The sequence below is a fragment of the Mesoplodon densirostris genome, chromosome 1 (genome assembly GCF_025265405.1).
Source record: "Mesoplodon densirostris isolate mMesDen1 chromosome 1, mMesDen1 primary haplotype, whole genome shotgun sequence".
Lineage (NCBI taxonomy): Eukaryota > Metazoa > Chordata > Mammalia > Artiodactyla > Ziphiidae > Mesoplodon > Mesoplodon densirostris.
Genome location: NC_082661.1, coordinates 109,505,716 through 109,517,795, shown reverse-complemented (window position 1 = coordinate 109,517,795; position 12,080 = coordinate 109,505,716). Strand labels below are relative to the sequence as shown.

The 12,080-nt window shown below is 44.3% G+C and overlaps 1 protein-coding gene across 1 annotated transcript; it reads left to right on the top strand.

Annotated features, from left to right (window-relative positions):
* Positions 1-3,700: 3,700 nt before the first annotated feature.
* LOC132483918 (actin-related protein 2/3 complex subunit 1A-like) lies at positions 3,701-4,908 on the top strand. Its single transcript, XM_060089805.1, is given in 2 exon segments — positions 3,701-4,000; positions 4,002-4,908. Coding segments are annotated over 2 exon segments (1,068 nt in total). The 5' UTR covers positions 3,701-3,812; the 3' UTR covers positions 4,882-4,908.
* Positions 4,909-12,080: the final 7,172 nt, after the last annotated feature.

Below are 12,080 nucleotides of genomic sequence, written 5' to 3'. Positions count from 1 at the left end.
GGAAGGGCGCGGCGGCTCCTCCTCCGGCGCGGCTGGCGGCGAGGGCGGTGCGCGCCCGGCGCCCGAGCTCCGCCCCGGCCGGGAGCGCCGCGCCGCGCCCGAGCAGGAAGCGGCGGCCGCGGAGGCGGCGAGGGGGTCAGGGAGCAAAGGGCGACCAATCGGCGGCGGCTGAGGGGGCCCGGCGCGGGCGGAGGAGGGGATTACCGCGTCTCCACCGCGGCGGCGCGCCGGCCCCGCGAGGAGGGCCTCCACCGGCCGCCGCCCCGCCACCCCCGTGAGTGACAGGTGGCCGCCGGGCGCCCGCGGGGCGCGCGCACATGTGCGCACACACACGGGCGCCCGCACCAGGGACCCCCGGTCTCCGCTGTCGCGCGCTGCCCGGCCGGGAGCGCCACTTCCGCGGTCCTCGGTCTTTGGGACCACCCCAGCCCCCCGGCAGGCTCGCTCTTATTGGCCCACCGACCTGAGTTTTTTGGTGCAAATCCCCCTCCGGGACCCGACTTCGCTGCTGCTCGCTGCAGTTTTCTTACTAATCTTGCAGCAAAACATCCCTGGTGGGGATGGATCCCCAGGTGTCCATTTTATTTATTTATTTAGGCAGAGGTGGCGGCCTGGAGGTAGAAACCGAGAGGTGATTTTTCAAGGGAGCATGTTTCCAGGGATGAACGGAGTGCTGAATAGCGGGGTTTTCTTTTTTGTATTTAAGTAAACACGAAATGAGGAAGAAGGAAGGCAATATATATTTTTAAATTTTTTTCTTTGTGACTGGTTGCTGTATTAAAAGAAGAATGAAGAGGCAGCACACGAAACAGCTTTAAAGATGCAAGAAGACAGATCTGTCTTGTAACAGAATCTGTGTAACCTTGACGATGCCCTTGTAACAGCAAAGTTTCCAGTGTTCCTAGGAAAGAAAGAAATGTTACTTAGCGCGTGATATTTTAAAAGGGATTCCGGAAGCTGACCAGTCCAGAGGACAAAGGCAGCTGCCTGCATCTGAATCTCTACTCACATCCTCAATAAAACACAAACACAAACACAAACAAACAAACAGGCCTTCAGCTCTACTAGGAGAGCGAATGCCATGAACTGAACTTCAAATTACTTCTTAAGTAGAAGGAAGAAAATACCTCAAATTCCAACAGAGCTCCCTCCACTGTTGCCAAGGACTTAAGTGAAACCCAGGCTTAAATCCTTCTATGAAGAGAAAGTCCAACACCAAGAACTAAATACTGAACACAGGTTGGGTACTTGACTGGAAAAGAGAAGAGCTTTGAAAGAGAATGGGACAGGAGGTGGCAGCCTTGAAGAAGCCTTGCTTCTGGGAAAAGTCAGATAAATAGAGAAAGGGCAATGCCCTTCGGAGGTCTTGTGGTGAAGGAAAAGAAGGAAGTTAAAAAAGAGAATTATAGATCCGCAGAAATAAAAGACAACCAATCCCTCCCTCAGTGAGGTTATCTATTAAAAACTGCACTTCAGTATAGTGAGAAGAGGACATTCTTGAACTATGAACCCTGTGTCAAAATGTCTAGTAGCACTAAAACATCAAAATAGCTGCATATAAATCTACTGCAAAAAGAAAAAAAATACATTTCTTATGATGAGAAGATGAATCATAACATTTCACCTGATGAAAATCCCCCCATCGATAAAACGACAAAGCAGAGGAAAATTGTAAACCTTAGGTCAAACTCTCAAGCTGAACAAAGTATCGTATATTTGGATACACCACCCCCCACATACACACACACACAGCTAGAATCAGATATTCAAAACCTAAGAATATATCAGGCAAAAATTAGGAAGAAATACAGCAGGAGTTGATAAGATTCAGGATAGAAATTGAAAATAAAGACAAAACTATCCCAGAAACAAAGAAGAATTACAAGACGCCCAAGGGAAAATATATCAAAAACAAATATGTAAAAAGACACTGAAGAATGGCAAGAAAATATTCAAGAAATTGAAAATAAGATAAAGAAAGGAGTAAAAAGCTTTCAGAGATAAGTGGTTGAAATGAAAGCCAGGAAAGAAGAACCAAAATACATGTCACTGGAGTCTCTAAAGTAGAAACACCAAACAGTGAAGCAAAATGAATATTAACACCGTCATCTCAGATGTAACATACAGCATGATGACGATAGTTGCCACTGCTGTATGGTACTTTTGAAGGTTGTTAACAGAGTGCGTCCTAAGAGTTCTCATTACCGGGAACAGAATATTTTTTCTTTCTTTCCTTTTTTTGTATCTAAATGAGATGATGAATATTAACTAAACATTGTGATACTCATTTCACAATATATGTTAGTCAAGTCATTATGCTGTGCACAGTGCTATATGTCAATCATATCTCAATAAAACTAGGGGGGAAACTATAATCCCAGAAAATAAGCCAGAAATAAGAGAAAATTTAAATTATATATTGAAAGTACCTTCCATGTACCTTGGAAAACTGAGTGGAATAATCAACTCCAAAACATGTTTTAGTAAAACTATTAGATTTTAAAGGCAAAAAGATCAAATTACTTATAGAAATGAAAATATTTAGGCTGGTAACATACAGAGCAATGCAACAGTGAGCAGTATTTACAAGACACTGAGGAAAGAAAGTACCAGTCAAGGATTTTTGTGTCCAGCCTTTAAGGATCAAAGCTATAGACAAACAGATGAGAACTGAGTACAAAAATTTAGAGAGCATCCTATGCCTTTCCTGGAGAATGAGCTTCCCCCAAACAAGAGATAACTGAGGAAACCACCAAATGAGGGATGGGAAGACTAGTATATACACATACTTTCTAATCAAATAGAACAGGTGCAACTGAAAAAAACTGAAGGAGAAGGGAGAGAGAAAAGGGGAAACATAATCATGTAACTGACTGTTAAATAGGTAATAGTTGCTAATCAAATGACACCATATAAAATGGACAGACCAGATGTTAAAGGGTTAAGAAAAAAGAAAAGAATTAATGTAAAAATATAAAAACTTAACCACTAAAGCAAAACATAAATATTCCAAAATATTGGAAACCCTGTTCCAAAACCCTAAAAGAAAAAAAATTTTAAATAGCAAAGAATACACACCAAATGGTGAAAGAAACACAATAAGTATACCATAATACATGCAGTAATTATAACAGAAAATAACAGGACAGAGTGGAGACCAAACCATACCAGTATATGAATTTACAAATGCACTTAATTTGCCTGTTAAAAGATTTTCAAATTTGGTCATAAAGGAAAACTCAACTCTAAAAGAGCAGAAACTGATCCTGGTATCAAACAAAGTAGAACAGGCTAAAGAGCATCTGAGGTGAAGAAGGACTATTTATGGCCAAAGCTTCAACTCCATTGTGCATGGCAGTGGGTCTGAAGGCACGGTAGTTTGTAAATCTGAAGTCAGAAGAAAGGCTAGATGTGACATGGGGAAGCGTAAGGACAAAGAAACTGCAAGAATAAAGTAGACCTCATGACAGCAACTAAAATCCATGAGGGCAAACTGGAACCTACCTCCAACATCGATAATGCAAAAAACAAAACAAAACAAACGCCACAATGAGATATCTCCAATAGTATGGCTATTCTTTTTTAAAAAGCAAAAACAAAAATGAAAAACCAGAATATAACAAATATTGAAAAGAATGTGGGCCTCGGTCCTATGCCCACGCCCGCCGGAGCCTGTTCATGTTGATTGACCAGAGTCCGGGAATTTAACACTCCGAGCTCGTCCGGACGGCCCCGACCCCCAGCTTTCTGTCCTTTGAAAACACTAAGAATAATGTCCCTGCGTCAATTTTTACTAGAGCCAATCACCTGTCATGCCTGGAACAGGGATCATACCCATCGCCCTTAGCCCCAATAACCACGAAATCCACATCTATAAGAAGAACAGGAGGCAGTGGGTGAAAGCTCATGAACTCAAGGAACACAACAGACATGTCACAGGTATTGACTGCTCTCCCAAGAGTGACCGCGTCGTCACTTGCGGGGTTGGCTGCAATGCCTACCTGGGGTCAGAAGGATGGTGTCTGGAAGCCAACCCTGGTGATTCTGAGAATTAACTGTGCAGACACTTTTGTCAAGTGGTCCCCGCTAGAGAACAAATTTGCTGTGCGCAGCGGAGCACGACTCATTTCTGTTTGTTACTTCGAGTCCGAAAATGACTGGTGGGTAAGCAAGCACGTTAAAAAACCCATTCGCTCCGCGGTCCTCAGCTTGGATTGGCATCCCAACAATGTCTTGCTGGCAGCAGGATCCTGTGATTTCAAATGCAGAGTGTTTTCTGCCTACATTAAAGAAGTGGATGAGAAGCCAGCCAGTACGCCCTGGGGCAGCAAGATGCCTTTTGGTCATCTGATGTCAGCGTTTGATGGCAGTGGCACTGGCGGCTGGGTGCGTAAGGTCAGCTTCTCCGCCAGCGGGAGCAGCCTGGCCTGGGTCAGCCACGACAGCACCGTGTCCGTTGCCGATGCCTCAAAAAGCGTGCAGATCTCAACTCTAAAGACAGAGTTCCTGCCCCTCCTGAGTGTGTCCTTCATCTCGGAGAACAGCGTCCTGGCTGCTGGCCATGACTGCTGCCCCATGCTCTTTAACTACAACGACCGCGGCTGTTTCACCTTTGTCTCCAAGCTAGACACCCCGAAACAGAGCATCCAGAGCAACATGTCGGCCATGGAGCACTTCTGCAACATGGACAAGCGGGCCACGACCGAGGACTGCAACCCGGCCCTGGAGAGGCTGCACCAGAACCGTATCACTCAAGTGTCTCTTTATGAGGTGGACAAGCAAGATTGTCGCAAATTTTGCACTACTGGCATTGATGGAGCCATGACCATTTGGGATTTCAAGACCTTAGAGTCTTCTATCCAGGGCCTTTGGATACTGTGAAGCTGAGTGAGCCTCCCAGATCCAGCATGAGGATAGACAGGCTGCACCGAGCAACTCCGCCATTCGCATGATGGGGAGGAGAGCCAGCCGCCAGGAAACACTGAAGACACATATGGCGCAAACCTTGTTCTGTGTTTTGTTTGAGAATAATTGCTGAAAGTACTGGTTTTTTAAAAGCAGCAGAGATTTGGGTTTTATTTTTTGTTTTTTTGTTTTGCTATTTCGTTCCATTATTGACCAAAGATTCTCTTTAAGTAGTTTATTATGGAAAATTGTCACACTAACTTAAAGGAAGGGGTGGGGGAAGTATGTAAATTGTCTGCTAAAAAATTAAATAAAAATACTGAATGTGGAAAAAAAAAAGAAGAAAAGGATGTGGAGCAATTGGAACCCTTGTGTGTTGCTGGTGGGAAGGCAAAATGGTACAGCTGCTGTGGAAAACATTTTGGCTGTCCCTTAAAAAGTTAAACCTAGAATTACCATATGATTCAGCAATTCCACTTCTGGGTCCATACCTAAAAGAAGTGAGAGCAAGGACTCGAACATGTGCTCCCATGTTCATGGCACCGTTATTCACAAGAGGCAAAACATGCAAGCAGCCCGGTGTCCATCAACAAATGAATGGATCAGTGAAATGTGACATACAATGGAATATTATTCAGCTTTAAAAAGAAAGGAAATTCTAAAAAACAAAATGGTTCTGATGCACCTAGGGGTAGGACAGGAATACAGACGCAGACGTAGAGAATGGACTTGAGGACAAGGGGAGGGGGAAGGGTAAGCTGGGACAAAGTGAGAGAGTAGCACTGACATATACACACTACCAAATGGAAAATAGGTAGCTAGTGGGAAGCAGCCGCATAGCACAGGGAGATCAGCTCGGCGCTTTGTGTCCACCTAGAGGGGTGGGATAGAGAGGGTGGGAGGGAGACACAAGAGGGAGGGGATATGAGGATATATGTATACATACAGCTGATTCACTTTGTTATACAGCAGAAACTAACACAATACTGTAAAGCAATTATACTCCAATAAAGATGTTAAAAAAAAAAGTAATGCATGCCATTAGAAGAGCTCAATGGCCACACACCCCTTTAGAAGACAAGTTGCCTTTGTTAAAATGCTCTGATTTTTGAGCATTGAGATATAATTGATTCATTTTAAGTGTAAGGTTCAGTGATTTTTATTACATTAACAGGATTGTGCAAACATCACCAAAATCCATTTTTAAGCATTTCTAACATTCCAAAAAAGAAACCTTGTACCCATTTATAGTGACTCCCTCTTCCTGCCCCTAGCCCTACATAATGAGAGACCTACTTTCTGTCTTTACAGGCTTTATGATCAATGCTTCATGAATAATTTGTGACTGGAACTATGTTTTCAGTTAAATACAAGTTTGGATTCTGTTGTTCAAAGTCTTATAATTAAATAATTTTTAATGTCTGGGAAAAAAAAAAGAAAAGAAAGGAAATTCTGACGTAAGTTGTAACATGATACTAAGTGAAATAAGCCAGGCACAAAAGGACAAAAACTATGAGCCCACTTACATGAAGTACATAGAGGAGTCAAATTCACAGAGACAGAAAGTAGAAGGATGGTTGCCAGGGGCGGGGAGGGAGGAAGGGGGAGTGATTGTTTAATTGGTACAGAGTTCCAGTTTGGGGAGATGACAAAGTTCTGGAGATAGACTCTGGTGCAGAACTATGTGAGTACGCTTAATGTCCCTGAAATGTACACTTAAAAATGATTCAGGGACTCCCCTTGTGGCACAGTGGTTAAGAATCTGCCTGCCAATGCAGGGGACACGGGTTCGAGCCCTGGTCCAGGAAGATCCCACACACCACGGAGCAACTAAGCCTGTGCACCACAACTACTGAGCCTGCACTCTAGAGCCCGCGAGCCACAACTCCTGAGCCTACATGCCACAACTACTGAAGCCCACGTGCCTAGAGCCCATGCTCCGCAATAAGAGAAGCCACCACAATAAGAAGCCCATGCACCGCAACGAAGAGTAGCCCCGGCTCGCTGCAACTAGATAAAGCCCTCACGCAGCAACAAAGACCAAGGCAGCCAAAAATAAATAAAATAATTAATTAAAAAAAAATGATTCAAATGGTAAATTTTATATTATGTATATTTTACCACAATAAAACGACATGACAAATTGGAAGAAATTGTTTCCACACCTATCATAGATAAAGGGGTAAGGTAATATCACTAATATATAAAGAAGTTAAACATTGAGATGGGCAAAACACATAAACAGACAATTCACAGTAAAGATCTTATGAGTTCATAAATATGTGAAAAGAGGTTAAACTTTACTCATAAAAGAGTTGCAAATTAAAACTACAGAGATACTGGTGATCCCCCCCAACAAACTGGCAAAAATTTGAAAGCTTGACCAGATACTGTATTGGCAGGGGTATAAAAAAGACTAAGGAAGACTTTGTGAACAGATGTGGAGTGATTTCCAGGATATATTATTAAATATGAAATGAAATATTAAATGCAAAGTGCAATAGCTTATATATTGCATGCTACTTTTTGTGTAAGAAAAAAGGGAAAATAAGAAAACATACACATATCTGTTTATTTGGGCAACACACACACCAATGATAAACCAGAAAACAATGAAATGAGTTACCTGTAAGGAGTGGTAGGAAGAGGCAGAAGGGACAGGAGGACTGACACCTGTCACCTTTCTTCTAGGCTTGACTTCTGGAAACATGTTAATGTCCTACATATTCAAAAGTAAAGTAAACACAGCAAAACTATGGGGGGAATGCTAAAAATTGAATCCAAACAGAAATGCCTGAACCCAACTATATTGCAAATGTATAACATAACTAGATTGAAAGGGGATAAAGGGATTAATAGGAATAACTTTTAAGTAAAGTACTTGGGCTATATACCCTCAGCGTAGAGAACAAAAGAACTACAAGCAATTTTTGAACTCTTCTTTATGGCTTTTTTCATAATGTTATGGTTGTCTCAATTAAACTATTTTATGCATATTGTGCAACTGTGCAAATCAGAAAATGCCTTGCTTCAGACATCTAGGGTTTTCATCATGGAATAAGGGACATACAGCATGGAATGAGAGAAGGCAAGGAAGATTCCTTTGGAGTAGATTTGGAATCAGAAGAGTATGAACTCATTGTTTTATATACACATGTACATATACTCACATATCTATGCTCATCTATGTGTCCACATGTAAATAAATATTTCTACATATACCATATGCACGTATGTACATATTTCCTAGAACTGCCCACTGAAAGAGCGCAGAGCAATGATACACTGGTAGCAATGAGCACACCTGGCAAGCAGATCTTGGTTGCTAAATACCAATCTCCACTAAAAGAAGGTTTCCTTGGAGCAGAGTTTGATCCATGACTGGAGCCTAGAAGGTAAGAGAGAAGCCTAGAACATCTTGTAATAGAAAGTTAGGAAGAGTTTAAAAAAGGTAGAGGGACTTCCCTGGTGGTGCAGTGGTTAAGAATCTGCCTGCCAATGCAGGGGACACAGGTTCGATCCCTGGTCCGGGAAGATCCCACATGCCGTGGAGCAACTAAGCCCATGCATCACAACTACTGAGCCTGAACCTTAGAGCCCACGAGCCACAACTACCAAAGCCCGCGAGCCTAGAGCCCATGCTCCACAACAAGAGAAGCCACTGCAATGAGAAGCCCACGCACCGCAAAGAAGAGTAGCCCCCGCTTGCCGCAACTAGAGAAAGCCCGCATGCAGCCAAAAAGAAAGGGGGAGGGGCTGGTTAAAAGGTCACAGGAGCCAGCTTGAAAGGCACCCATTGGCTAAATCTAGGACATACATGTGTCACAATAAATATTGAATAAAATAGAAATCTATGAGTACATGCTGATAATTAATAGATAAATAAATGGAGGAGATGGGAGGGCTCTTTCAGTAGAACGTCAACTGATAAAGGTGAAGGGAAGGTGAAGATGAAAATCACTGTTTTGCAACCATCATAGTAATGATTGGAGAAGACTCATCAATAGATTCTAAAGTGTGTGTGTGTGTGTGTGTGTGTGTGTGTGTGTGTGTGTGGCAGGGCTTGCAGGGGAGGAACAGGGGAGTTTGATGAGAGGGAGGATATTTACAAGGTCTGCAAATGTCTTTCATCAGAATACTTATTAGTTACAGAGGGAAACCAGTAAATGTACAGTGGAGAGACTGGGCAGCGCTCTGGCCAGGTGATCAAATGAATCACTCATGAGGGTCAGGTGGACACCCTGTGTCTGCAGAAATACCCTGAGAAGGACACGACACACCATTTTGGTATTCTGGCCAAGGATACATAACTTGAATCTCATAGCAAATCAATACTGAAAAAAAAAAATTGAAGAACAGTCTGTAAAATAATTGGCTTGTGTTCTTCAGAAATGTCACTATGATGCAAGACAAGTAAAGGGTGAGGAGCTGGTCCAGACTAGTGGACCTAAGGAGACGGGATAACTACATGAGTACGTGATCCCCTACAAGTGGCTGAAAACGTGACGAGGACAATTTACAAAAGTGGATGAGAGATGCAGAATAGGTGATAGCATAGCTCAACGCTATAGCACATGACAGCTTACGTAGAGGGTTACGTATTCTGGTTGTGATAGCTGTAACAGGATTACATAGGAGACTCTTGTTCTTAGGAAATAGGAACTGAAGTACCAAAGGTTAAAGTGACATGATAAACACAAGCCACCCTCAGGAAAAATATAGACAGAGGATAACAAAACAGCTATGGCAAAATTTTTAAAGGCAGTAAGTCTGGGTAAAGAACGTATAGGAATTGTTTTGGCAAATTTCCTGCAAGTCTGATTTATTTTCTTTAAAAAGTGATTTAACTGACAGTGTGGTTGAGCTTGATGATTCGCTGCATTTTACAAATTAGGAAAGATGCAGAACCCTGAAATCATCTGGGTAAAGCTACCCAACTCAGGCCTCTAAACTTCACTGGTCTTGGTTCCCTAGGCAGCTCGCATACATAGAACTCTCCTTTCCTTTTCTTTTGCCTGTTTACCTTCCCGACACACCTCCACACACACCTGCTTGTGCACAGGTCCTGTGTTTTTCTCGGTGATGGGCCGAGTGCAAACTCTCCTTAAGTGCTGCCTTGTCCTTTGCTCAGTCTGGGCGGCTCTGTGGCTGTCATTCTTCCGGGTCATCTTTTTCTGCTGGAAGCCCTCAGGCATTTTTCTTGAGTGTATGAAACAGCAGGAACAGCGCTTACTCAGAGCAACACATCAGTGCGGCAGAGGTACTTCCGCAGCCGTTCATCGCCCCAGTTGCTATTGGTAGAGATGTCAGGAGCCTTGTACAATTTGCTGGTATATTGTGTCTTTACACAACAAGAACCTTTTTTGTAATCTGATTGTTCAATTTTCCTTTTTCTAAAATATTTTAACAGGAGGAAAATAAGGAGAGAAATTAGGAGAGAAAAGAAGAACAAACTTATAAGTGCTTAAATAGGACTAAAATATTATACACTGAAATTGGATAATCAGAACTCTTCCCCTGCAAAATTTGAAGTGTGTTTATACAGAGGCTATTGTAAAAAGAAGATACTAAAGAGTGCTGCCTGGGTCCTACCATGAGCTGGCTTTAATGCGAGGGGACACTTTCAAGTACAGCCGTCCCATCCATGGCGAGTCGAGGACTGCTGTCCCTCCCATACCCAGTGGATACGTACACTGACCACCTGCTATAATCTTCCCAGAAATTTCCTGACTTGAATTGAGACTGAGAAATAATTCATCGATGTCATTTAAGTTAAAGAATTCAATTGCCCTGAAAATGTAAACATTAACGACGTGCTTACTACACACTAGGCATTTTTCCAAGTGCTGTTCATGTATTACTTTCCGTGATTATTATTAATCTTCACAACAGCCTGATGAAGTAAACACTATTATTATTCCAGTTTTATCATGCGGCCCAGCGCTGTTGTGTTACCTGCCCAAGCCAGCTCAGCGAGCAGGAGAGTCTTTGGGGAAATTGAGGACCTTTTGGGTTTGGGTCTGGGCGCTGGTCACCGGCTGTGCTGAGTTTGTGAAAAAGTCCAATGGACTGGATACCTATGACAGATGCACTTGCTATATGCAAGTTATGCTTCAGTAACATGATCAGAAAGGATGAGGAATCACTGCCTCCCTTTCAGTCTCTGTAAAGCATCAGTGAAACTCAGCCCCGCTTATCAGCCTCCGTCCAGAACCCTGGCAGCACGGCCGCCCCCGTCACCACTTCCCGTCCTCACCAGCCATCACAACCCACCCTCTGGGAACAGAGCATCCCGGAAGCGTCCACACGGCCTCCTCGTCCCACGTTAGGGGAACATCAAGCCATGGGGAGGCTACACGCCTCATCCCTGCTCTTCATTCTGGATCGTTCTGCCGGGGGTCACTGCAGCCTCTCCTGGACCAGACTAGAACTGGGGAGTCAGCACAATGGCCCCTTTCGTTCCAGATGGCTCTTCCCCCACTGAGTGCCTGGGACAAGGAGAACATCGCCACGACAGCCCCGTTGTCAGCCCAGGGTGTTCTTCTCGCCCGCCTCCCGCCCATGTGAATCCTCTCACCCAGGGCTCCCAGAAAACCCATCCGAGGGGGGCGGTGCCACCAGCGCTCCCTGCAGGGCCATCTCTGCCGGAGCGTGTGCAGGGCGGGCTGCCCTTGGCTAGAGTGAGCCTGAGAGCTGCCGAGGAAGCACCGTGGGCCTTGCCCTGTCCACCCTCCACAGAGATGCTGAGTTGTCGTACACTCTTGTATTGCACGTCCTGGGCGGGAGCTTGGGGGAGAACCTTCTGGTGACCAGCAGCTCTACTCCCCTAACCTCGGAAGTGCTCTTTCCCCTCCTCCCCTCCAGCCCACGGTGGCTGCCCTCCTTTACGACGGGCTTCTTCCCAGGAGGGCTCTCGGTTCCTGGGGTACCTGAACCCCTGGCACATTTGCCCTAGCGGTCCCCTGCATAGACCTGGGGTCTGGGTGAATAGACCTCCAACTTGACTGGACTCCTACTGCATCTTCTATAAAGTGCTTTCACAGGCACATCTCACTGAATCCTCATGAGGCATTACTCTGCTCACCTTGGAGGACCACCTGAGGCTCAGAGAATTCAGGTAAGTTTTCCAAATCGTCCATGCAACTACAACCTAGCAGGGCCAAGTGCAGAACCAG